Source organism: Sciurus carolinensis, chromosome 17 (assembly GCF_902686445.1).
Source record: "Sciurus carolinensis chromosome 17, mSciCar1.2, whole genome shotgun sequence".
In the NCBI taxonomy this organism is placed as follows: domain Eukaryota; kingdom Metazoa; phylum Chordata; class Mammalia; order Rodentia; family Sciuridae; genus Sciurus; species Sciurus carolinensis.
Window position 1 is genome coordinate 35,902,598 of NC_062229.1, and position 27,884 is coordinate 35,930,481.

Here is a 27,884-nt window from a genome sequence, read left to right on the forward strand (position 1 = left end):
AATAACTAAGTCACCTCTCAGTGTAACCTTTATAAGCACAGATTCCTCCTGTGACCAGTGGCTCATTTTCCATCAGGAAAGTGGGTCCACCAGATGCATGACTTCATCACTGAATAAAGATTGTGCTGATCTGTGAAGTTTGCATCCGGCTCAGTCATTTTGTGCTAACAAAAACGATAGAAATTTTTGAAAGACTTTTCGGTGACCTACAGAATTATATAGCCTATGTATGCTGCATGGAAAACAGGATATAAAACCATATATGTAGAAGGATCCCAACGGGCTCCAATAGATGATTACATTATAAAAGGCTTAAAATTTACATATTTACAAATTTACAAATTTTGTTTACATATTTATAAAAGGTCATAAAATGAAGTTATAATTTTTCTTCTTCTTTATCTTTTTCTGTATTCACTAAGTTTTCTGCAATTGCCAGAAAAATGTAGTATTTAAATAAACAAAAAGGAAACAAGAGGTTCTTTTTTTTTTTTTTTTCAGAAGAATTAAAACAGTGTGAATTCAGTCCTTCTTATTTGTCTACAAATCTCTTTTGGGTATTGGGTACTAGGTTGGCTATCTTCTACTCACTGGACTTGCTTACCATGGCTCTCATGCATAAATATATCTACCTGCATAGATGGTATATGATGGAGTCTGAGTCTTTGTTCTGTCCTGTGACTTTAAATGCCATCGTCTCAGTTTTCAACTGAGTGTCAATGATGTCATCTTCTGCCCAGACTTGTGCTGACTCTACAGAGAGGGATGACCTCATTTACTCTGGGTACGGTTAGAGTTGGGGGATGGACATTGCAAATGGCAAAGGTTTCAGTTCCAAATTGCTTTTGCTCCATGGTCAATAGCAATGGCTATTTCTTTGCTTTACTTATAGCCAAATAGAACCTGCAAGGCAAAAATGGTCTTTCAAAAGATCACACCAGCTGGTGCTGTGGTGAAGTCCTGTCATCCTAGACTGAGGCTGAGGCAGTTTGTTTGTGAACCTGAGCGTGACCTTTGTAGCGCATGCTATCACTGCCCCATGGAGGACTTCCTAAGTCTTTTGGTCTTAGGACTGTCTCTGATCTTGGTGTGGTAGTGGTTTAATTCATTCCAGGAAGTTGACAGATAGTTAATGACCCAGAAGTAACCCTCAATCACTCAGATGGGATTTGGTGTGTTAATACCCTAATTCTCTCACCTCTGTTGGACAATTTTTTTTAATATGGGGGTTTTATTTTTGAAAAACAAATTCATGGGCTCTTTTTAGTTATACATGACAGTAGAATCCATTTGACATAATTATAAAAGCATGGAATTATCTTGTTCTAATTCAGTCCCCAGGACCTCTCCTTCCCCTTCCCTGCCCCCTGCTCCCTGCCCGCTATTGATCTTACTGCCATTTACCCATAGTCATTTTTTAAAAATTAGTATCTTGTGGATGTACATGATGATGAGATTCACTGTGGTATAGTCATATAGGTACATAGGAAAGTTATGTCAGATTCACTCTACTGTCTTTCCTTTTCCTATCCTCCCTTCCCTTCATTCCCTTTTGTCCACTCCACTGAATTTTTATTTTCTACAATTCATGCACCTCACCCCCTTTTTGTGGGTTAGCTTCCACATATCAGAGAAATCATTTGATCTTCGGTTTTTGGGATTGGCTTATTTCATTTACCATGATTTTCTCCAGATCCATCCATTTACTGGCAAAAGTAATGAAGTCATTTTTTATGGCTGAGTAATATTCCACTGTGTATATATACCACATTTTCTTTTTTCTTTTATTTTTACAGGCTGCATTTTGATTCATTGTACACAAATGGGGTACAACTTTTCATTTCTATGCTTGTACACAATGTAGATTCACACCGTTCATGTAATCATACATATATATAGGGTAATACTGTCTGTCTCAGTCTACTATCTTTCCTTCCCCCACTCCCTCCTACTCCATTTTCCTCTACACCATCCAAAGTTCCTCCATTCTTCTCTTGCCCTCCCCCCACTGCCACTCCATTATGTATCATCATCCAATTATCAGAGAAAACATTCAACCTTTGGATTTTTGGGCTTGGCTTATTTCACTTAGCATGATATTCTCCAACTCCATCCATGTACCAGCAAATGCCATAATTTTATTCTTCTTTATGACTGAATAATATTCTATTGTGTATATATACCACAGTTTATTTATCCATTCATCAACTGAAGGGCATGTATGTTGGTTCCACAATCTAGCTCCTGTGAACTGAGCAGCTATGAACACTGATGTGGCTGCATCATGTAGTATGCCAATTTTAGGTCCTTTGTGTATACACCAAGGAGTAGTATAACTGGGTCAAGTGGTAGTTCCATTCCTAGTTTTTTGAGGAATCTCTATACTGCTTTCCAGAGGGGTCATACCACTTTTCAGTCCCACCACCAATGTATAAGTATACACTTTTCTCAAAACCCTCTGTGGGACAATTTTGAAGCATGTTCCAGCAGACTCTCTGAGAGTCCTCAGCAGGATTAAACCCCGTTTACTCACAACAGAAATCTGCTCATTAGCTTATGCTTGCTTGTCTTTCCCTCTGTGTCCCTTATTCACTCTCTCACTGTGGTCCTGCATAAACCACTTGCACCAAAATCCTTGCCTCAGGATACTTTTTGGATGATAATATAAACTAAGAAGACCCCATTCACTTGTATTTGATGATGCTCTGGGGCATTTGGAATGAATGTCATCTCCAAAATCAAGGTAGAATTAAGGATATTAACTTTTTTTTTTTTTTTCAGTGCTGGGAATTGAACCCAGGGCCTTGTGCTTGTAAGGCCAGCGCTCTACCAATTGAGCTATAGCCTCAGCCCAAGGATATTAATCTTATCTTAACACAAAGGCCATGAAGTAGGACAATGCCCTATATTCTAATGGTTTAAAACTCTCTGAGTTGAGTGTTTAGCTCCAATTAAAACCCTTGGTAGAAGTAGGCAGTGAGTCATTTCCTATTACTACAAAGGAAGAACTCATTCTGGACACTGGCTTGAAAAGAAAAGATAACCCATTTCATTTCCCTAAAGGGTTGAAGACATTTCTCTCCTAGGCTGGCAAGAGTTTTTACATTATTGTGCCCTAAAAATAACATTCTCACTCCTGAATGGGTTATGAAAGCTGAAATGGCGGGTTATTTTCATCTACCTCCAGAGCAGCTGCTCAGGAGCTCTGACTGCGAGAGGGATTATGCAACACAGACGACTTGGTGCCTTCCTTGCCTTGGTTGGCAACACAAACCATTGTTCTCCTGAGATGGGCTCTCATGGTAATGCAACGGGGACACCTGAGGACATAAGCCAGGAGGACAGGAAGCAGGTGAGGAGTGGGGAAAATAAAGAGGACTTGAAAGTCTGGAAGGATGTAGGATGAACAAATCTTGAGATCTTGAGATCTAATTCCAACATGAGGCTATTGTTAATAAAATTGTGTTGTAGTAAAGGTCTTTTCTTTTTTTTTTTTTTTTACGGTGCTGGGGATTGAACCCAGGGCCTTGTGCTTGCAAGGTAAGCACTTTACCGACTGAGCTATCTCCCCAGCCCAAGGTCTTTCTTAAATAGATAGACTTGAGATATTTTTGCCACAAAAAAGTAACTGAGATATGTTAATCTGCTTCACTATAGTTACCATTTTGCTATCTCTATGTGTCCTGTAACATCAGACTATAAACCTCAAATATACACAATAAAATTTTTTTTTTTTTGTTTTTTTTTTTTTAATTCTTGCTGGGTATGGTGGTACATGCCTATAATACCAGCAACTCAGAAGGCTGAGGCGGGAGGATCACAAGTTCAAAGTCAGCCTCAGCAATTTAGTGGGGCCCTAAACAACTTAGCAAGACCCTTGTGTCAAAATAAAAATTAAAAATAAAAAAAGAACTGGGATGTGACTCAGGGTTAAGTGCTGCTGGGTTTAGTCCCTGTACCAAAACAAAAAACAAAAACAAAAAACAAAAAAACCCCCAAAAAACAAAAAACAAAACAACAACAACAACAACAAAAAAAAAACTAATAAAGTTGTAAGACATTTAAAAACTAAAAACAAAAGTCTGGAAAGAACTGGGGCTTTGCGAGGCCCTAAGAACAGGATTGTCCTGATCATCCCAGTGTAACTATTAATATCATTCCCTTTCACTCTTGCAGGGCCTGGGTTTGCTTCAAATCACTGAACCCAAGAACAGCCGCTCAAGGTGGCAGCGACTTGCTCGGCACTGTCCGTACCTGTACCTCTGGCACCGCTTCTACTTTTCTTGGTTTGCCCAACTCTGAGCACAGCCAGCAGTCACTCAACCTTCTGTCCTGGGGCCCTTGCATGTGATGGATATATAAAGATGTTGGCTGGAGGAAAGACAGACTGAGAGAAGGCACTATCTGCAGGGCGTAATGAAGGCCTGGAATCACAGACTGAAAGTAGAATGAGACCTTCGAACTCATCATATTTGGTAGGTCTCAGAACTGTGGAGTACCTACGTGAGCGTCTGTGAAGGATCTGGATGCAGTCAATGGACGGTGAGTTGGGATGATCATTTCTTGGCCAAGGCACTTGAGGCCTGGTGTCATCTTCTGCCTCTTTCTTCCCCTTCATTGGTGACTTGGAAACCACAGGTTAAGGTAGCAGCATCACAGGTTAAAGGGATCTTGGTTCTCTGAGTTGCCAGTTGGAAGAGATTCCTGCTGACTGGCACCAGGATGATACACTCTGTATGATGCACTAAACCAATGATAAACCCCAAAGGCGTATTTGTTACTAAAGCATAACCTGGTTAGTTTGTCCTGATTAACACAGATGGAAAAATCTGGACTCCTGACAGCTTGAGAAAGAGAAGATCTAGCAATGCTGGGCTTGGATTCCTAACCAGTTATAATCATCTGGAGGTGAACTATGCCCCTTTAGGGGGGGCATGTATTCTGGATTTCACCATAGTCCCCACATTCCCAAGACAGCTGAGAGGAAAATACCTTTTGTCATCACTTTTATCACTTTTGTGTGGCCTTTTTATTCTCTCTCTCTCTCTCTCTCTCTCTCTCTCTCTCTCTCTCTCTCTCTTTCTCTCTCTCTCTCTCTTTCTCTCTCTCTTAAATAAATTTTTGCAGTGCTGGGGATTGAATCCAGGACCTTGCACATGCTAGGCAAGTGCCCCACCACTGAGCCACATCCCCAGCCCTTGTTTTCTTATAGTCAAGAGGAAAGTAAAATATCTGTGTGAATATCTCTAACAAAAGTGGGAAAATTAAATATAGATCTTGAAGGCTATGTATTTAAAGAAAATTAAAAGAGAACAGTGTTCTTTTTGGAAAAATAAAGTCCTACATGTTTAATGTGCAAAGTGGGTCTGTGTCAGAAGTAGGTAATGTAACATGCTGCTCTGAAGTGACCCATAGGAAGGGCTGAAATGGGTTTAGAGAAAGATGCCTGTGCAAAACTTACTAGCTGAAAAGTAAATTTCAACAGGGGTTCCTTTGATGGTGAATAAAATAAGTGGTGCCATCGTGAAATGTAGCGATCTATGGAGTGAGAAATCTCTAGCCCACTCACTTCACTCATTTGCCCGCCTACTCCTTAGAGGCTTTTGAGATTGCAGGGATTGAAAGAGACAATGCACAAAGAATGTCTAACACGGTATGAAGAATTCCATTTCCTAGTATGGTGCCTGGCCTGGTATGCTGTTGACTCCCAAAATGCTAATTTCCTTTCGCTTTTTATTCATCTTGATCCAAGAAAAGGATATTGAAATCTATTCCCAGCTGTACCTTGAAGTCCAACGATTCAATATGGAAAGATGTATAAACAAGAAGGCCAACATAAGGGTCACATCTAACAAGGTGAGGAGACCAGGGAGAAAGCCAAGGGGGTAGGGACTGGAATACTCAATCTAAAAAAATAAATGCTGAGCGAAGACATGATCCAAAGTATCAAATCTTAGACAGAAGGCATAGAAAGTGAGGTTTCTGTTCAGCATGTACCTCTCCCTTTCCTACCGGACCTCCATGGGAGAACTGTACTTCTCCATCCCTGGAGGTTAGGCCTGGCCATGTGGTTACTTTGGCTAATGAATGTGGGAGGAACTGACAGTGTGTTAGGCCTCTTGATTGTCACCAGAAGAACACGTCCCTTGTAGTCACTGGCCCTCAGTCTGGACCACAGAAGGAACCCCATGGCGCAGATCCATGGTATGCAGCCAATTCCATCTGGCCTGTGGACCCACAGTGATGGATACTTGCTGAATGTTGTATGCCACTGCATTTTGGGGTGCCTCCTTCTGTAGCACTATTGCAGCAATCGCTATGGAAGCTGTCTGAAGAACTCCCCTAATGTATGACTAAGAGCCCTGCTTCCCTAAATGGCAGAACCCGGCATCTAGACATTGTTCCAGCAAAACCTCAAAAAAGGAAATATTTGTATTTAGCACCTCTTCATTAATGCCCTCCTTCTTACTCTAGCTGTTCCTTCCCTCCACCGCCTCTGTTGCTGGGCTTCATACACTGTGCGGATTTTTCCTATCTCATTCTTCCCTTAAAATGAGATGTCTCTTGGGGGTTTGCTTTCTCTTTAACGGTAAGACTAATACTAAATAACACTTTCTATGTGGCAGTCACTGTTTTAAGTGCTTGACGAAGTTTAACTCATCTTTGCAGCCACCTTCGTGGCAAGTACCACTCATGTATCCATTTTACAGTAAAGAAACTGAGGCACACAGAAGTAACACAGTGGCTTCGAATGACACAGAAATAGTAAGTAGCTGAGTGGGAATTTGACCCAGGGAGAATTGAACCTAGACGCCAAGCTTTTCCCTTATTATCTTCTCCTTGATACCAATGGGCTAAATGGATAAAGTAATCTACATTAACATTAATTTATTATACAATATTAGTTTATTATTCCCTAGGCTAATGTAAGGTCATAACTCATTATATATGCAGAAATCGCACAGGAAATAAATCTAATTACGGAATTGTGCCCTTATGACAAACCACCATGGAGATAATTTGAAGGTGATATTTCTTTTCATGTCCCTCAGATTACAAACACTCTAATTTCTAGGAAGGCCAAAGAATGAGCAAAGTCAATTCCTAAAAAATAATTTTAGCAAAAGAGTTGGGGAATGCTGGGTGCGGTGATGCACGCCTGTATTCTCAGCTACTCAGGAGGCTGAGGTAGGAGGATTGCGAGTTCAAAGCCAGCCTCAGCAACTTAGCGAGGACCTAAGCAGCTCAGTGAGACCCTGTCTCTAGATAAAATCAGAAAAGGGCTGGAGATGTGGCTCAGAGGTTGAGAGCCCCTGGCTTCAATCTCCAGTACCCAGTTCAATCTCCAGTACCCAAAAAAAAAAAAAAAAGGATTGGGGAGGATACTAATCCAATGACGGATGATGATGAAAACTCAAATATCACTTAGGGGACTTCCTGCCTTCAGGATTCAGGAAACCTAGCATATATCCCACTTCCCAATTCTGGGCAGCTCCAGCACTTCTTCCTCATGCTTATGTGAATCCTAGCCGTAGTGGACATTGGCTACTGCAGTTCTGCGGTCCCTGAATTATCATGTGAGTCATGTTGAAAGTTGCACCTTCCCACGGCTCCTGAAAAATATCACTAAGGTCAGGCATGTGATGGTTTTCCATTTTCCCAAAGACACATGAAGATGTAGAGCAGAGGATCCCATTGCAGATTACGCAGCCACCCACTCTGTCATGGCGCCTTCAACTAGCTCCTCGTGTTAAATCCTTTCAAAAGCCCTTCTACCTTCTTTACGTGAATCTTTTGGTGAGCAGCCCTCCAGTTCTGGCTGCATCTTTCAAGAGGAACAATCCCACTAGACCATCTGTTACTGTGGTTTTCAGCCACCTCTTCCCCTAGAATTCTAATAAATCCAAATTTCTCTGTCTTGTGATAGCAAAAACCAGGGAGGTCAATAACATGATTACCATTCCCGCACAAGAAGACCTCCTAATGGATAAACTCTAGCAATGAATAAAGGAGTTCAGCAAAAGTGACAGCTGTAAGATCAATATACAAATATTAGTAGCATGTCCACCAGCAACCAACAATGAATGACAAGAAGTGGTATTCGCAAAAATGACCTTTTCCCTCATTGCAAAAATTACAGGATATCTAGTGATAAGTCTCACAGAATTGTCTCATACTACAACTTAACTGTTGCAACGAAGAAAAGTGGATCAAATAAACTATGGTTTACTCCCACGGTATAATTCTCTATAGCAGTTAAAATAAATGATCCAAAATTTACCTATATATCCATATGCCTCAATCATTTTTTTTAAAATTTTTATTAGTTGTTGATAAAACTTTATTTATTTGTATGTGGTGCTGAGAATCAAACCCAGTATCTCGCACATGCCAGGCAAGCTCCCCATCACTGAGCCACAATCCCAGTCCCTCAATCATTTTTTAAATTTTTTAACGTTTTTAAACTGTAGATGGACACAATACCTTTTCTTCTTCTTCTTCTTCTTCTTCTTCTTCTTCTTCTTATTATTATTATTATTATTATTATTATTATTTTGTGGGGGGTACCAGGGATTGAACTCAGGGACATTTGGCCACTGAGTGACATCCCCAGCCCTATTTTGTATTTTATTTAGAGATAGGGTCTCTAAAAAGTGCCTCGCTTTTACAGACGCTGGCTTTGAACTTTCCATCCTCCTGCCTCAGCCTCCTGAACCACTGTGATTACAGGCATGCACCACCGTGCCTGGCCCCTTATTTTATTTTTCTGTGGTGCTGAGGATCCAACTCAGTGCCTCACACGTGCTAGACAAGTGCTCTACCAATGAGCTACAACCCCAGCCCATATGGCTCAATCTTAAAAACATAATATTGAGTGAAAAAACAATTTGTAAAGTGCACATACAGTAATTCAGGTAAAAATTAAAAACATACAAAACAATTGAACGTAGGAATATACATCTGCATGAGAATGAAATCTGCCTATCTTTAAAATAAAGACTACCCCTAAGGAAGAAGGGATTAGAAAGGATGAATAGAGTGAATTTTCTTTAAAAAAAAAACTTCAGAGGAAAAGACCTTCTCTAGTGACATTAAATTTATTGTATGTAATGCATATATCAATAAATTAGCAGGTGTATATTACCTTAGTTTTGGTATTTATACATATTTGAAATCTTTTTTGGGGGGGCTGGTGGTATGGAGGTTTGAACCATGCTAGGCAAGTGTTCTGCCACTAAGTCACATCCCCAGTTCTTTTCACTTTGAGACAGGGTCTAATTAAGTGGCCTAGGCTGACCTTGAACTTGCGATCCTCCTGCCTCAATCTCCTTGAGTAGCTGAAATTATAGGCATGTGTACATCACCAAGCCCCATGTGCATTATCAGGCTCAGTCAATATCTGAAATCTTTTGTGTATGTGTGTGTGTGTGCTATCGGGCATCAAATTCTTGTGCATGCAAAGCAAGCACTGTACCACTGGGCTATATCCCCAATCCTGAAGTCTTCAATAATTAAAAATTATAATGGAAATTTTGTATGGGTTCAAGAAAGATTTCTTTTTTCTTTCTTTCTGGTACTGGAGTTTGAACCCAGGGGTGCTTTACCACTGAGCTATTTCTCCAGCCCTTTTGATCTTTTATTTTGAGACAGAGTCTTGATTAGTCGTTTAGGGTCTTGCTAAGTTGCTGAGGTTGGCCTTGAACTTGTGAAACCTCCTGCCTCAGTCTTCGAAGTCACTGGGGTTACAGGCATATGTCATCATGCCTGGCTTTGAGAAGAATTTCAAAATCTTTCATGTTCTTCTGTTAACTTTTTGAACAAAATGTGTATATTTTCTTTCCTTCCTTCCTTCCTCCCTCCCTCCTTTTCTTCCCTCCCTCCCTCCCTCCGTCTTCCTTCCTTCCTTCCTTCCTTCCTTCCTTCCTTCCTTCCTTCCTTCCTTCCTTCCTTCTTTCTTTCTTTCCTTCTTTCCTTCTTTCTTTCCTTCTTTCCTTCTTTCTTTCCTTTCTTTCTTTCATTCTTTCCCTCTCTCTCTCTCTCTCTCTCTTTCTTTCTTTCTTTCTTTCTTTCTTTCTTTCTTTCTTTCTTTCTTTCTTTCTTTCCCTCCCTCTCTCTCTCTCTCTTTCTCTTTCCTTCCTTCCTTCCTTCCTTCCTTCCTTCCTTCCTTCCTTCCTTCCTTCCTTCCTTCCTTCTTTCTTTCCCTTCCTTCCTTCCTTCCTTCCTTCCTTCCTTCCTTCCTTCCTTCCTTCCTTCCTTCCTTCTTTGGAATTGGTGATCAAACCCAATACCACAATACCCAATATCACTGAGTTACATGTATATTTATCAAAGAAGAAAAAGTTTGATCTTTAATAGGAAATTAGTGAAGGTAAAAGGTAAAAGGTGAAGATCAAATTAAAAAAAAAATTAAACTCCATGATTGAAATTTTACCACACAGAAGGGTCAGGTTCAACTTGCAATAATTTGCCTGGTTTTGAGAGAATTTTAGACAATCGCGAGGCAGGGCAAGTCACTTAATTCCACCCTCAGTTTTCCCACCAAGTGGCTGAGCATGTCCTCCCTTCCAGCTCTGTTGTTTTATGAGTTCTAGAACCCGAAGCTCTCTGTGAGGTACACGTGAGCTTTCTGTGAGATGAACTTAGAACTCAGATCAGCTTGCTAGGAGGGACTGTTCCTGGCAAAAGTTAAAAGCAGCTGCTTTCTGTCAAATTTCAGATAATTAAGCAGAGAAGGCTCCAAATGCAGAGGACAATGTTGGGGATGTAATTGACACCTATAGTGGCAGACTACTTAGGAACCACTTGGAGTAGTGACAGGAGGGACGCAGAAAATGTTAGACCTGCTAAGCTGAGAGGATGGTTCCACCCCCTCTGATAACAGCAGTGCTTAGGGAACAAGTACATGTACTTTTTTCTTAAGTGTTAGGTTACTTTTGAATTCTATTTTAACATATATCTCATACCCGGTAGTAAAGTTGGGTAATTAAAATATATATTATAAATTCAATAGTTACATTTTTGTTTGAAATGAATTGTAACAGCATTATGGTTATGCTTTTTAAGGAAAGTAGTCCTTTTTTAAATAAAAGATATGTACTGAAATATTTATGAACAAAATACAATGTTTTGCCAGGCAGGGTGTGGAACACTGTAATCCCAGCAACTCAGGAGGCTGAGGCAGGAGAATCGCAGTTCGAGACCAGGTTCAGAAACCTAGTGAGACCCTTCTCTCTAAATGAAAAATAAATAGGACTGGGGATATGGTTCAATGTTTAAACACCTCTGGGTTCAATCTCCAGTACCAAAAAAAAAAAAAAGCAATTCAATATCTTGCATTGGTTAAAAGAACTCAGAGATGGAGGAAGAGGGTATGAGTCAAAGCAAAATAAGATTGGTCATGTGTAGGTAGATAGGGTTCATTATACCACTCTTCTACCCTGACATAGCTTTGAAATTTTCCATAATACGAAGGTTAGGGGAAACAAAAGAAAAGCAAATGTTTTATTGCACAGCTTCTTTTCTCAGTCACCCAATGTTGGTAGAAATTGTACCCAGTGACTCCAGACTCCACTACTTGCCTGGAGCATTTTCCCAGTCCACACAGCATCTGGTATAAATTGATTTGCTTGCCATGCAACAAAAGACGTTTAAACCAATGTGGACATTGATTTATGACAGAATTCTAAGAAATTTTCAAAGGAAATCAGAATTCTCAGGTCTTTTAGGAATGAAAACTGTCACGTAAGAGATCAGTAAAACTTTTTTTTTTTTTTTTTTTTTCTGGTACTTTGAATTGAACCAAGATGCACTCTGCAACTGAGCTCCATCCCCAACCCCCCATCCCCCCCCCTTTTTTTTTTTAATTGGGATAAGGTCTCTGATAAATTGTCCAAGCTGGTCTTGAACTTGTGATCCTCTTGCCTCAGCCTCCCCAGTGGCTGGGGTTCAGGCAAGTGCAACCATCTTGCCCAGCAAAGCATTTCTTAAAGAAAAGCTGAACTTAGATTTGTTAAGCACCTACAAAATGCCAACTACTGTTTTAGTAGACTAGCTTTTATTTAGTGAAAATTTATTTCATTAGATATCCATATTATTATTGTCATCTTAGAGATGAGAAAGTTTGACTTTGGCAAAATCATGTAGCTATTATGTCTGGAGACAGAATACCAGTTCACAGATGGATAAATCTAAAGCCTGTTTATTTCTATTGTACAATCTTAGTTTGTGGTCCAGTGTATGGTTATTCACATGGAAGTTCGTTAGAGAGGAAGAATCAATTGCAGGCCCTAATCCAGTCCTATTGAGGCAGAATCTGCATTTTAATGAGGTCCTAGGGCACTTGTGCACATTTAAATCATTCAAACTTTAAGAGACTGGTCTACGAAACGGTCTTATGAATTGATCTCAAATAACAATGATAATAAACATTTCTGTTAACACCGTCATCACAATGTGCCAGATTTGTTTGTTTGATTGTTTATACTTTACAATAACTTTACTAGAGCTGAGAAAACAGGCTTCAGAGTTTAAATAACTCGGGAGCTAGTAATCCACTCAGTTGAACTCAAACTGGTCTGATTCCGGAGCTTTGATTGTTGGTCATTGCAAAGAGAAATCATAATTAGCTCTAGACTAAAGTAGACCAAGTTGGTATGAATATGAAATCACCTACAGCTACAAAAGATAGCACATTTCTAAAAATACTATGGAATTTCATATTTTTTCCATTTTACCTAACATGATTCCCCAAAGTTAAAAAACCTAATTACCTTCGTGACCTAGTGTTGGTAGATCTCTAAGATTAGTTATTAGATACCTCCTCCTTTAGGAAGCAAAGAAGGTAGCAGAGTGTTAACACTGGAAATCTAAGAAGTAAGTAGCACTAAAAAAGGATAATGGACTTGAACTTCAGAGTATTTGATTACAAGGAAAGAAGAGTTTCCAAAAATATACATAATAGGTACCCAGCTAACAATACATTAATCAACGAATCTTTTTCTTTCTTCTTTTCAGGAGTTAAAAGAAGAAATTGAAACGACAGTGACAACTAAGGGTCCTAAAAAGCTTACTTGTTCTGATTGAAAAATGTATAACTAGATACTTAAAATATGTCAATGAAGAAGAAACAGTCTCTAGACTAAAAAACAAGTCTCTTTGCTCTCCCTGTGCATTTCACTGATTGCTAAAGCTGCTGTGAATGTGAATTGATTTTATAGATTGTTACCCTTCCATTCATTCACCTGTTTTCCAGGAATGGATACGGATATTATGTTGAGGAGCTCAATGTGAAGTGAAAGACAATTCCAGTCATTACTTTATACTGGATTTAAAAAAAAAAAAAATACTCAGGGGTTGCGGGTATAGACCAGTGGTAGAGCATTTTCCTAGAACACGTGAGGCCTTGAGTTTGATGCCTAGTAATACAAAGAAAAAAGAAGGAAGAAGAAGAAGAAGAAGAAGAAGAAGAAGAAGAAGAAGAAGAAGAAGAAGAAGAAGAAGAAGAAGAAGAGGAAGAAGAAGGAGGAGAAAGAAGAAGGAGGAGGAGGAGGAGGAGGAGGAGATGATCAGTGGGATTTTCCTTTTTGATATTTGGGAATTGAACCCAGGGGTGCTTTACCACTGAGCTACACAGATCCCCTACATGCCCAGCCCTTGTTATTTTTTGAGACATAGTCTTGCTAAGTTGATCAGGCTGGCCTTGAATTTGTGATCCTCCTGTCTCAGCCTCCTGAGTTGCTGGGATTATATAGGTATATGCTACTATGCCCGGCTGGGAATTATTTTTCAGTGATTCATTTATAAACCAATGAAAAAAATTCTTCTTTGAATAATTTAATCCTAAAGTATTCTTGCATACAAACATACATACCTATACACATACACAAGGGCTTAAAATACAGTGGGGGCAGTTGCACTTCAGTAATAAAGGAAATTTTCTCTCTAGTGCTTTGTATGAAGGAAAAAAACCTACCCAGAAAGTTAAGTTCTACTTTTTCTTGTCAGGTATTTCCCTACCTCTTTTTGCTAAGATTTGATGTTATGTGAGGTCTCATCTGATAAAAATCCCTTGTTGTAGGTCTGTAATTAGAGGAACATAATGACTAGTGACAAAAAAATAAATAAATTCAGTATCAATCATTTCATTCATTCTAAGGAGGTACTTAGAGTAAGATAAACATGATTCAAAGAAAAAAAAGTACTTTGGGCATCACTTTCCCTCTAGTTGGGTTCCTGCTTGGGTCCTCTGGGAGAGAATGCAAGCAAGGACTCTGTCAATTTGAGCATTACCTTTTGGTCTCAAATGTCAGGGATAGAGCTGTTTAAATTCTAAGGTCCTTTCCAACACTGCTTTATCATTTGAGCTGCTCAGAGTCAGACCTATGGGTCCACTCATCTTGCTTACTTCCTTTTTCTTGTGGTTTTGGTTTTGCGGAAGGCATTCGTATCAAATGCTGTGACTGCCAGCATTTGGCACAGTGGGGGAAGCAAGCCTTATGTGAAAACCTGCCTGCGGCAGCCTGTGTGAGCTGGTACAACAGGAAGCAGCTCAGAGTGGTGGCTGCCTTGTCCCAGTTCCCAAACCCAGAGGGAGGCATCCCCAACAGAGAGGAAGTGGTTCTCTATCCCCCATTCCAGACCTACAGAAAGAAGGTTTCCCTCCCAATCAAACTAGTTTTCTGCAGAGCTCTTATGCCTGCCAAATGATCACTTTTCTGGAGAAAGCAAAATCCCCCAGCATGGCCCTGAGGAAGCTGATGAGTAAGCAGAGGATGCTGCTCAACAGAGAAAGAAGAGGAAAAAGAGACAAGCAGACAGCAGAGACACATAACTCTCGAGGGGAAAGAGCTGGGGAGAGAAAGAGCTGTCCTCTTCTGTCTAGTGTTCCATTTCCCACTTCCAGGCCCTGAGGCTCAGCTGAATCAGGAACTCCACTAAAAAAGCTGAACCACCTGGGGTACACCCTGGCTATCTCAGTATGACCTGAGCACATCCCCAATACAACTGCAGGGTACCAGTACTGATGAGCCTAAGAAAGCCCAGAGCCTTCAAGGAAAAGTAAATCTGTATTCTTATCACCTAGAATAGCAAGGGAGTGGAATGTATAATGCCTGCTAGAAGAATTTATATATACATAAACATTTTTAAAAATTTATTTATTTTTGTACTGGGGATTAAACTCAGGGGCACTCAACCACTGAGCCACAACCCCAGCCCTTTTTTTTTTTTTTTTTTTTTTTTTTTTTTGCCGTACTAGGGATCGAACTCAGGGCCTTGTGCTTGCGAGGCAAGCACTCTATCAGCTGGGCTATCTCCCCAGCCCCCCAGCCCATTTTTATATTTTATTTAGAGATAGGATCTCACTGAGTTGCTTAGCACCTCACTAATTTTCTGAGGCTGGCTTGACCTCAAGATCCTCCTGCCTCAGCCTCCCCAGCCACTGGGATTACAGGCATGCACCACCATGTCCAGCTATATTTTTTAAATTAGAGTTCCTGCTTTCAGGTGTTAGAATGGAGGATTTCTACTCCCATCTCTTACAACACACACACACACACACACACACACAAACACACACACACACACACACACCCCCTGAAATGTTAGAACACTGGTGATGAGTGGATTAGTTCCTTTATTCATATCTTCACCAAATCTTCACCAAATGCCTGCTCTCTTCCAGGTGTTAAGGGCTGGGGGTTTATAACTGCAAAACAAGACAAAGTTTCTTGCAATCAAGGGTCAAATTCCAACAGATAAGTAAATTGTGTGTTATATTAGAGGATAATGAGGGCAATAAAAAATAAAAAGGCAAGCAAGGTAGTCTGGAATTCCAGGGGTGAAAGGCCAGGTTGCCATGCTGATGGAGTGGTCAGGGAAGAGCTCTTCATGAAGTTGAGAACTGAGCAAACATGTTGCAGGAAGAGAGGAACTTATCCAACCGGCCCTCTGGGGGAAGCTACTGGCTTGGATAGCTCCCCACCTCTTTTAAGGCAGACAGAACACGTAGAACACAGGCCTCAAAGCAAAGAGAGGCATGGCATGTTCAAAGAGCAGCAGCAGGACTGACTGCATAGGAGGAATTGAGGGGGAGGCAGAATGGGGGTCAGAGAAGAATTGGGGCACAGATCCTGTATGGCCTTATGGGTCACTGTCAGGTCTTTGACTTTTCCTCTGATTAAAAGGAGAAGCCATTATGCGATTTTGGGTAGAAGAGTGACATAGTCTGACATATATTTGAAGAATCACTTTAGATGTCATGTTTAAGAGCCTTTAACAGTGATTCAGACAAGTGATGATAGCTCAGACCAAGGGGATGTCAGTGGATGAGTGATAAGAAGTTGGATTATGGGTATATGGGAAGATAGAGACAACAGCATTCCTCATGGATTCCATGTGTGGTGTGAGAGACACAGAAGTCAAGAATGACTCAGGTTTTTGGCCTGAGAAACAAGGAGTTGCTACCTAATGAAGAAGATGGGTAGTGGAGCTTTTGTAAGGAAAGGTTAGATTAAGTTTGGGGTATGTTGAGTTTGAGAGGCCTATTAAACATCCAAGTGGAGATGTGGAAAAGGCAGTTGAATGTATTAATTTGGAGTTCCAAATGCAGGTCTGGGCTGGAAAGATAAATTTAGAAGTCTTTACCATATCTTTCAGTATTGTGGGGGACAGTACAGAGAGATAGGTTCTAGGACCCCTTTTGGAATCTGGTATGTGAGGATGCTCAAGTCCCTTATATAAAATGGTGCAGTATCTGCATAAAACCTATGCACATCCTCCCATATACTTTAGATTATCTCTAGGTATGCTCCTAAGGCCTACTAAATGCCATATATGTAGTTGGCAATTGTATTGTTTAGGGAATAATCACACACACACACACACACACACACACACACACACACACAATCTGCATATGTTTAGTACAGATGCAATTAAAAAATATTCTCAACCTGTAGTTGGTTGAATTTGGGGAAGAAAAATTTGCAGATGCAGACCTTGAAGATATGGAGGGTGACTATAGATGGAATTTAAAGTAATGGGGCTGGATGGTATCACCAATGGAGTGAGTGTAAATAGAGAAGAGGAACAAAGACTGAGCCTTGGGGTCCTCTAACATCAGCAGTCAGGAAAATGAAGAAACAATGGAGACCAAGAAGAAACAACTAGTGGGGGGATAACACCCAAGAGAATTGGTGACCTGGAGGCCACACTAAGAAGACTATCCAGAAGGAATGCTCAGTTGCATCATGTGTTGTTGCTGGGTCAAGAGAGGTAAGGGTGCAGAATTCACCACTGCACTGACAAGGGGAGAGCAGTCTCTGTGGAGTCACAGGGGTGAAAGTCTGATCAAAGTGAATCATAAGAGTAAGAGGGAAGAGGTTTTTAAGACAGGAAATAAAGAATCTTTTAGAGTTTTGCTGTTAAGGAGAAAAGAGAAATGTAGCAGTAGCTGGTGAAGGAGTGGGGTTCAGAGAAATTTCTTTCTTTTTAAGATAGAATTAATAGTATTTGTATAAGCTAACAGGGATGATTCAATGATCAAAAAATGATTATATAGAGAAAGAGGGGGAAGCATTGTTGGAACAATGTCCTTGAACAGGAGATGGGATCTACTGCAGAGATTGCTTTAGTGTAAAAGTATGGATTATCTTTCTGATACTTAGCAGAAAGAAAGAGTATAAAAGTGAAGAAACTGGAAACCAAGTTGGGACCCTGTACAAGTTGTAAAGTCCTTCAAGGAGGAAAAAAAAAGAATATATAACAAAATATTAGGAATCAGAATGGCTTTAATTTCTCAATGGCAGCATTACAATCCAACAGACAAGGAGTCAAGACCTTTACAAACCTAAGGGATGATCACTTGCAACCTAAAAATCTACACTTAGTGAAGGCAGAGTAAATGCATTTTCTAATGTACAAAATGTGCTGGCTATCTTGTTTGACCCTCCAGATTCTTCTCTATTCCACTTTGTGCTCTGGAAGGTATACCTGTGTGAATTACATTACTTGGATTCTCGTCCTCAGTCTTCTGATTAGGTTTTGTCAAAGTAGACCAGGGATAGCGAAAGAGAGGTCAGTGCTCTGTACTGATAGCTATTGGTGTGGATGGGAACCCTTTCCTACAGCTGCAACTCTCTCAGGATTCTAGCCTAACACTTCTTCCTCTTTCCTCTTTAGGCCCAAAGTTTCCTGCTGTTGCTAGTTCCATCTCTTAACACTGTTCTAGCAATCCCTAGAAAAAAAATTCTGACTTTTACTTGGCTGGATCCTTAATAGATATACACATCTCCAAAAATTTACACATACTTTTCTTGTAAAACTGTTGGAAGAAGTTCTCTACTAAAATAAGGAATTAAGAAAGAAGATATGGAATTGAGGCAAAGGGAATCCCCAGAACAAAAGAGACCATAGGATGGCATACAGAACAACCAATTCATATTAGGGCAGGCCAGAAGGCTCTGAAAGGTGGCCCCCCAAAAATGAAATTGTTAGAAAACCCAATAAGGAATTTTACACAACTCAGACAAGAATTTGAGACTGGATTAGAATTAAGGGCATAGAAATCTAAGTAAAAGAAATTCAAAATGGTTGTTAATTTTAGATGTAACAAAGAAAATTGAGCAAGAAAGAAAAAAAATAATCATAGCATAAGAAGTAGCTTGCATTCAGGGTGCAGTGGTGCATGCCTGTAATACCAGCAACTCAGGAGGCCGAGACAGGAGGATCAAAAGTTCAAAGCCGGCCTCAGCAAACGTGTGATGCTAAGCAACTCAGTGAAATTCTGTCTCTAAGTAAAATACAAAATAGGGCTGGGGATGTGGTTCAGTGGTCAAGTGCTCCTGAGTTCAAGCCCCTGTATGCCCCACTGCCCCAAAAAAGAAGTAGCTTGCCAGGCCTGGTGGCTCACACCTGTAATCTCAGTGGCTCAGGAGGCTAAGACAGGAGGATCACAAGTTCAAAGTCAGCTTCAGCAAATTAGTGAGCACTAAACAACTTAGTGAGACCCGTTTCAAAAAAAAAAAAAAAAGAAAAAAAAAAAAGGCTGGGTATGTAGTTCAGTGGTTAAGTACCCTGGGTCCAATCCCCAGTTACTGGCCCCCCCAAAAAAGTAGCTTAATTATACATAACATTTATGCAACAAAAAGTCCAAGGGAGTGCCACGTCTTTCCTTTTATAGAGTTCCTTAAAATACATGTTTCCTATGTTTGTAATGTACAGATTTTCATGAAAGGTATTTTTCATAACTGCATCTGAAGTTGTCAAGAGATTTATTTTAACATGATTTGACTGTGGCCACTTGACAGAGTGGAAAGATAGAAATTCAAAATCTCAAATAATCAATAAACCTCTGATTTGTGTGACCTGGGGTAGGTTACCTAATTTTTCTGATTCATCACAAAGTATGAGGATGGCAAATCACAATGCCTTGAATGCCTGGCTCATAGTAGGCATTCATAAACAAAACTGAGGGGGAAATTCTGGGAATAAAGTACAGAGAGTGAAGTGGCTTTCAGAGGGGGAGGGAGCTGTGTACAATTTGTCTTTAGAACAGTGACCTAAAGACTCAATTTTGGCTGGGAGTCACCATCCAGCATGGTATCACAGGAAGTCTGGTATGGTGTCCTGGTGCTTCCCCTAATCATAACAAAAAGAATAATTGTAGCTGCAGGAGTTCAGGAGGTACATCAATTCCAGGGGCTGGCCAGATAGTAATGGCTTGAAAAATAAAAGAAAAACAGTCATTAACAATAATTAGCATGCATTCTGCATTTAAAATTTTCTAGTCTCTAAGTCATTTTACATGAATCATCTCATTTAATATTCACAACTCTAGGTTCTTTTCACATCATCTTACATATAAAAGAAACAGACTCAGAGAGGTTAAGTGAATTGCCTAAGGTTACATAGCCAGTAATCTGGTGGAGCTAGACCTGAACTTTGACAGCCTCCAAAGATTTCCCAACTATCAACTGCAAAGTTAACATATAGCAAATGCTGTCTTTAGCTGTGAATTTTCTCACTGGCATAACAGCATTGTTCAGATCAAATGTTATCAAGTGAAGATGTTAGTATCTTCAAATATGAAATGACATGGAAAGTGTATAAAGACCAGATTATTTTTAGCAACTGCTCTTATTTGGAGTTTTAAAACCATTGTCTCCTTCTGGAAGTGGGGCTCAGCCATTCAAATATACTTAACCAACAAAGTTCTAATAGAGAGTTATTTTGGGGCAGCTTTAGTTATTCTGTGCCTACTGCACTAAGTGTAGGATGAAGAGTGGGGTGACTGGAGAGATGACTCATAAAACGGAGTTTTTCAAATCTCACGCGGACCACCTCGCAAAATATCAAGACCTTTAAAGCAAGCTCTGTCAACATTTTTTTGGTCACTCAGGTGTTCGGAGGCTGGAAGAATCTGCTCCTGATGTGAGTCTGGTTTGAGAAACTTGTCGCCACTTGAGAATGCCGAAATCCGGGACCACAGGAACACTCCAACTCCCGGCTGCAGCAACAGCAGGGCGGTCCATTTCTATCTTGGCACAGGTATAGGCTGGGAACCCGGGCCGAGCCTGAATGGAGGATGGGCTCTTAATGACTTCGCAGGAATTCCACGCTAGTTGCGGGATTTATGAACCCGACTAAAGGTGGAAAGGAGCGCTGCTCACTTGACACACCCAACCCGCCTTTCAGCGCGAGATGCGCTTCTGCACGGTGAAATCAGCGGAATCCGGGCTGCGGCAGACACCGGTTCGGCGGAACACGCACGCGCAGCCCCTCCGTACTCGCCAGCCCGCGGCGCACGCGCAGTTCATTCTAACTCTTGGTCAGTCGCGGCGCGGCCCGGGCCCCGCCCCCGCAGGCCCCGCCCCGCTCCCGTGCCTGAACGCCCCATATCCGGGTTCCCGCCGCTGCCGCCTCGCTCATTCAGCCTGACCGGGAGTGGTGTGGTTCCCGACCAAGATGGCGGCGGTGGGGCGAGTCGGCTCGTTCGGTTCCTCTCCACCGGGATTAGCCTCGGCTTATACCGGCGGCCCCTTGGCCAACGAGCTCGCGTCGGGCAACGGCGGCGCTGCAGCAGGCGACGACGAGGACGGGCAGAACCTTTGGTAACGATTCCACCCCTCCCCGGGTCCCCGCTGGCTCTCCCGGCCTGGCGAACGCCTCGGGGTCCCGTGCCCGCCAGAGCTCGGCGCCTGGCCCGCCTGGCTCTCGGAAGAGCGCGCCGAGACCCGACCGGCCCTCCCGTGGTGCGGCTCGGGCCCCTGGTCCCCGGCCTCAACCTGCGCTTTGCTTCCCGTTAGGTCCTGCATCCTCAGCGAGGTCTCCACCCGCTCGCGCTCCAAGCTCCCGGCCGGGAAGAACGTGCTACTGCTGGGTAAGCGTCCCCTGCCTCGCTGCACCCCTCCCGGCCCCCTATCCCGGCCGGGGTCCGGGTGCGCGGACCCGCTCGCTCACCCTCTTTGTGCGGACAGCACTGATCGGCCGCGCCCCGCCTCCCGACCTGTCTCTGACAGCTGGGGAGAAGGGGAACCCAGTCCTCAGCCCCGGACCCGCGGGGATCCGCCCTCCCTCAGGTCCCTCCTCCTCCTCCCCGGGATGTGGGGGTGGCCCTGTCAGCCTCCCCTGGGAGGAACAGAATGGATAGCCCATAGGAGGGATTCTTGTGGCCTGGGGTTTACCCAGTGTACAGAGACAGTTTTTCTTTCTTAACAAAAATAGGTAACAGGAGGCTGTTGGTGAGAGCTCCAGTGCAAATGGCATGCCGTTAATATTTAATAGGTGACTCTTTGTATAATTGACAGAGAAGCTAGAACTAAGACTGGTAGTCGTGATAAATGTTCTTATTTGATTCAGCGTTCCCCGGTACAATGTGCTTATGTTGCAGTTGTTTTTTTAACCTTCATTTAATAATTCTGAAATTAGTAAAGGGCAGTAGAACACCTTTCCAGTTTAGTATCTTCCACCAAACGGATATATTAAGGAGAAATGGCCCGATGTCTCAATTTTCCTGATCTATATCCCATTGGTTCTCTGAAGTTATGTATTTTTATCTTTATTGAGTGGGGGTGGAGGTAGAGGACTGAGGGAGAACAATTCTCAGGTTCACATTTTTGCAGGTTCAGCTCCTGCTTCGTTTCTAGGAGAGATTTCTTTTATATTTTTAAAATACAAGATATCGAAGTTTGGCTTATAAGATGATGGTTAAATTTTAAAACTTTGGTATTGGTGTCTCAAGACATTTTGTTATGTACATCTAAAAACGGGAAAGGAAACAAAGAAATGCTATTTGATAGGGTTCACAGTTTAATGAATTATTAGGTAGAAAGAAACTATTTTTCATGAATGCTACAATCTAGAATACATAATGTTTTATGTTCTTAAAGCTATGTGGAACGAGTTGAAAAATTAGCTTTTTACCTTTGTTTTTAATGTGATTGAAAGCACAATAGGTTACATTAGCCTGGTTTGAGTAAAGGCCCTATCACAGGCCCTTTGCTCTTAAGCAAGTTGCTTCATATCTATAAGACCTCAGTTTTTTCATCTTTAAAATGAATGTTGTGGAAATAATGCCTGTCTTCTGGGATTGTGGGGAGGATTAAATGAGATAATATTTGTAAAGTGAATATAGCACAATGCCAATGTAACGGACTTATTTTAACTGAATTAGAAAACATTTGTCAGGACTCTTCAAAAAACTGAATTAGTGCCTACATAAGTGATATCCATAGGGCAGAGATAGGATCCAACAATTAAAAAAAAAATTGAGAAAATGTTTTAAGTTTACCAATTTAAACAAATTACTAATTACTATACTAAAAGACGTAGACCAGATGACCTCACTGAAATAATTTTAATTAAGTTAAATAAGACTTATTTTCAAATATTGCCATTGTAAAGATTCCAGAATTTTCTTTCCATTCTATAAATTCCCTCCAGTTATTCTTGTACATTAGATATTACATGGGTGACTGGTATGGTTCTATTGGTGAAATAAAAGTAGCAGTTTTGGTGGTGTCCTTAATTTGCACTGAGGTGGCTCATGTGCTTTTTTTCTTTTTCCCCCTAACACCTCTTTGACACTGAGTCAATACATAAGACCTAGTGTACCTAGAGGGCCTAGACTCCTATACTCCTCCATACTTAGAACAGATTAAATTTCCTTTTTATGAACTGAATAGTTCAGAAAGCCCCATCTGGTATCAAGTTATATGAGCTGGAAATTTGATATTTCTTTCAGGACTACTGGGAATTTCATAAAGTCCTTTCAGCTTTGGTAGACACTAATAACTATTTACATAACTAGCATTAATTTTCTAGAGTACCTCTAAAGATTTCTTAAAGAAATTTTACAGTTTCTTTATGGCAGTGTTCAGGGTGTTGTGGTAGAGAAAAGAAATATGCGAGTAGAGATTGTGGTTCTCTTTGTTATGAGTTTGAGGGTGTTAGGCAGGGAGATGCTTGATCCTAATACGTCTTTCGTGAATGATCATATTCTCTGAAGTCCCTTAATTAAAAAATTAAACCTGAGACCATAATAAGACTTTGTATTTCCAGAAGCAGCCCAACATAGGAAAGAAGATTTAGGCCTATGTGCTACCCCCACCTCACACAGACACATAGGCATAAAAGTTGAATTTATCCTTAGATTGCTAAATGACCTCCCTTCCCAATGGGAGAATGGAGTTAGGACTAGAAATGTGTATATGAACATTAGCTATTCTCAAAGCATTTCATACGAATCTCAATTTACCCTCTTGCTCCTACCCAATCTGGGAGGTGAATGTAAGCACCAATTTATTGATGAGATGATAAATTAATGACCTTGTAAGTGAGTTCTCCAAGGTCATACTGCTGTAAAGATAGTGTTTTGTGACTCTGGTATGACTTTTCAGCTTGATAGAAGTCGCTGCAGGGAGAGAGTGCAAGGTACAAAACTCTTCCTACTCTATTGTTATCTTTGACCAAAACTACTGGTAATTATTGTAATGGAAAAGCCAAATATTTATTGGACCAAATATTTTATTTTTTTGCAGTGCTGGGGATTGAACTCAGGGCCTTTTGAATGCTAGGCAAGTAATCTACCACTGAGCTATATCCCCAGTCCCTATAGTTCGTTTTCAATATTAAAGGTAGGACTTCTTGTGCATGTGTTTTAAATAGAGTTATCTCATTATAAATTACCCATTTAAGATCTATTTTTTCCTCTTTGTTTTACATTTAATCAATTTTACTATAATTGATTATATTTTTCTAATTACCTTTAAGTGCACCTTCTCTATATCTTGATTACTTTCCTGTGTTTTAGTAAGAAAACTTCTTAAGGAAAAGAACAGTAATACCAAACATGGAGCACTTAAATGTACTAGACATGTAAGGATTGTTTACATACTGTATCACCATGAAGATCAGGAAATAGACATAAATCCCTTAAGTAACTTGCTAGAGGGTAACATTGTCAGAAAGGCAAAAGTCAGGATTCGAAATTGTGCATTCTGGATCCAAAGCCAGTACCCCTAATCTGGTAAATTGAGATTTGTATGAAAATGCTAATCTGCGTGCTAAACTAGATCCTTAAAGGAAAAGAGCTTTCTTTGTGGGAAAAGCAAGAGGGTTCTTACTGGTAAAGGAATTTTATCTGCTATTCCCGAGTGTATCTGTTTTAGCACAAAAATATCTCATTGATTTAGATTAATTGAAACCACTGCCAACTAAAATATATTTGTAACCATGGTTCCCAATATAGTGCCTGGATTTATAGATAGGAGATTGGTATCACCTTCTGATTTGCAGGCAGTGTGAATTACCAAAAACTACCTGGCCATTTGGCAAGTCATTTAAGTCTCATTTTTCTCATCTGCAAATTTAAAACTATTACCATTTAGGAATCTCCAAAGCCTTAGTATGATCTGACATTCTTTTTCTTAATTATAAATCTTGTGTTTATTTTTAAAGAAATGTTGTAAAGCATGTTACAATTGGGTTTAAATCAGTAAAAGTATTCCTTTGCAGATTGGACTGTTCAGTTTTCCCCAGGGAAGAAGTTTAAAGCCTGTATTGTTTGTTCCCTGAAGGCATTAATGTCCAGGGTACTACTGTGTAGCCAAAAAATATAATCTCAAAATGTAATCTCAAAATGTTGAGTATCATTAAGGATTATATTTGAAAGTCCTTTTTTTTTTTTTTTTTTTTTAACATAACTCGGGAAGAAAACTAGCCTATATTATGCTTGAATTACTACAAGTAGGAAACCTCAGGGTATACACAGTGGAACTAGAGAGCTGTTCAGAAGTAACTATGGAGGGAGTACATGGTTTAATATGTGTGGCTGATTTTAAAAATGATAGAGTGTTCAGTCTGAAACTATTAATCTTGTGCAGAGCTGGAATTAAAGATCACCAAAGGGCTGGGGTTGTGGTTCAGTGGTAGAGCACTTGCCTAGCTAGCATGTGTGAGGCACTGGGTTTGATTCTCAATAACACATATAAATAAAATAAAGGTCCATCTATGATTTTAAAAATACTTTTAAAAAACCCCACCAATTCAATGACTTGTGGGCAACATGGATTTTTATTAGTTCAGGTATGTTAATGCTATTTTCTAGCATGATTGGTTATGGGAATATGTAAGGATTAGAGTATCTCATATGTAATACTGAATTGGTAATTTTCAAAGAATTAACAAAAAATTGTTATGTGTTTATCATGTGTTACTGCCACTAAAATAGCAAAATGAAGTGAGAGTCAGGTGGCATATGTTATAATGGTTAGGGTCAGCACACTTTTCTGTACAGGACCAGATAATAGTGTTGACTCTGTAAGTCATATGGTGTCTGTTGCAACTGCTCACTTCTATTCTGGTAGTCCCTAAACAGCCATAGACAATATACAAATGAACTGAGCATTCATTTCAATGTTTCAATAAAACTTTACAGAAACAAGCAGCAGGCTAGTTTGGGTTTGTGACCTAAAGTCTATGAATCCTTGCTTTAGGTTATTATGGTCATCAATTTTATCAATAAGCAAAGATGCCAGTTAATAGAGGTTCCTGGTTATTGAGATATGTTGGTTGGTACATATTAGGTGCTCAGTGAATATGTATGTGTTGGATAAAAGATGAACAGGTTTTACTTAAGAAGTCATTGTTATTCTAGGTAGAGATACAATTGAATATAAGTTTAAGAATTGAGAGAAGTTCATAAAATATTTCCCCCAGTGCTATTGTCGAAAACAGAAAATAGCCCAGGCACAGTGGTGCACTTCTGTAATTCCAGCCTCTTGGGAGGCTGAAGCAGAATGATCATGAATTCAAAGCCAGCCTCAGCAACTTAGTGAGGCCCTAAGCAATTCAGTGAGACCCTGTCTCAAAGTGAAAAGCAAAAAAGGGCTGGGTTGTGGCTCAGTGGTTAAGCACTTCTGGGTTCAATTCTTGGTACCAAAAAATAATAATAATAATAAAAATAAAAAGAGAAAAACAGAAAACAGCTGGAAGACTCACCCATGAAGATTGGTAGAATGGTTATTCAGCTGATGCGAAGTCCTTATGAGATAGAATATCATCAAAAGCATTTCAAATATGCAAAAACAAAAGAACCTTGAATTAGGAAAAAAGTCCAAAATTCAACATGGGACCCCATCACTAATGAGTGAATGAACATGGGCTAATCTATTTACTTTATTTGTAAAATCAGGGCAATGACTGTTAGACTTCACAAATTACCTCTATGTTCATTTGTTCATCAAACATTTATTAGACGTGTGCTATGCATAGCATTTTCCTGAGTCATCTGTGGAAAATAGGGCTAAGACTTGGTCCCTGCTTTCCAGAACCTATAAACTGTGGGGAAAAAATTCAAAGTAGTAAAAACCAAATATGTCACTATGAATGGAAAAGGTGATATATATCTGAGCACAATTTTGTTAAGCAGGGTGGGAAGGAAAACACTTTGGGTCAAGAGAATGTGTGAAAAGGAACTAATCCATGCTGCAAATAACCTAAAGGTTCAGGTGTGGTGGAAGAACCCAGAGGCCCAAGATCCTGGAGTTCGGCCCTTCCTGTCTTTGGAAGCTGTGGGATTGTGGGCATTTTACAACCTCTTGACCTTTGAACTGAGACTATTTCATACTTCTTTGGATTAAAGGAACCAAAAGACATTAAATCTAACACATTGTCTCTCAAAGTTGGAAGTCATTATTTAAATTACAATCATAATGCATGTTTCTTGTCAGAGAAAGATAGAAGATAAAAAATGAAAATAATGCATGATTCTCCCACCTCCTGATAATCAGTATTTTTTCTGTGTATATTTGTTTTCTTAAAAATACTCATACCTTATATATTATTTTGTGATTTTTTTACACTTCATTTACTATGGTTCGCTTCATGAAATGGGTTTTTTTTAATAATATTTTTGTTGTAGATGAATATAATGCCTTTATTTATTTATGTGGTGCTGAGAATCAAACCCAGTGCCTCACATGTGCTAGGCAAGTGCTCTACCACTGAGCCACAACCCAGCCCCTTGTTTTTGTTTTAACTTTAAAAATTATACATGCTCAAAGAAGACAACTTAAAAACAATAACAACACCACACATACACAATTTCAAATTACAAAGTTGTTCTGCCATTCCTGGAGATAATCACTATTACTTCTGGTGCAAGTCTTCCCCAAACTGTACTCAGTGAACAAGTGGCATAGGGTCCTTTCACCCCAGTTCACTCTCCTTGTCACCTCTGTCACATTCTACAGGGCTTTCAAAAAAGTCAGGTATAGTCAGGATGTTGTAATTTGGCAGTCTCTCACAGCTCTTACCTTTCCCTGCTAGAACTTTGACCCTGGCATCCCCTTCCTGCTGTGTACACCCTTGGGCAGTCCTGCCCA

At 40.3% G+C, this 27,884-nt stretch overlaps 1 protein-coding gene and 1 long non-coding RNA gene across 3 annotated transcripts in view; one reads left to right on the forward strand and one right to left on the reverse strand.

Annotated features, from left to right (window-relative positions):
* Window positions 1-19,149: 19,149 nt before the first annotated feature.
* Window positions 19,150-21,560, reverse strand: LOC124969049 (uncharacterized). Of its 2 annotated transcripts, XR_007105920.1 has the most exons (3): window positions 21,460-21,560; window positions 20,359-20,573; window positions 19,150-19,719 (listed from the first exon to the last, which is right to left on the reverse strand). It is a non-coding gene; the product is annotated as an uncharacterized LOC124969049 (long non-coding RNA). The 2 variants fall into 2 exon arrangements; XR_007105919.1 differs by lacking the exon at window positions 19,150-19,719 and having other exon boundaries at window positions 20,345-20,573.
* Window positions 20,902-27,884, forward strand: part of Dync1li1 (dynein cytoplasmic 1 light intermediate chain 1) — a 36,840-nt gene continuing 29,857 nt past the window's right edge. The window contains exons 1-2 of the mRNA XM_047531865.1: window positions 20,902-21,110; window positions 21,306-21,379. Of these exons, the coding sequence (XP_047387821.1) occupies window positions 20,965-21,110; window positions 21,306-21,379 (220 nt within the window). The 5' untranslated portion in view covers window positions 20,902-20,964. The remainder of the gene's footprint in view (window positions 21,111-21,305; window positions 21,380-27,884) is intronic.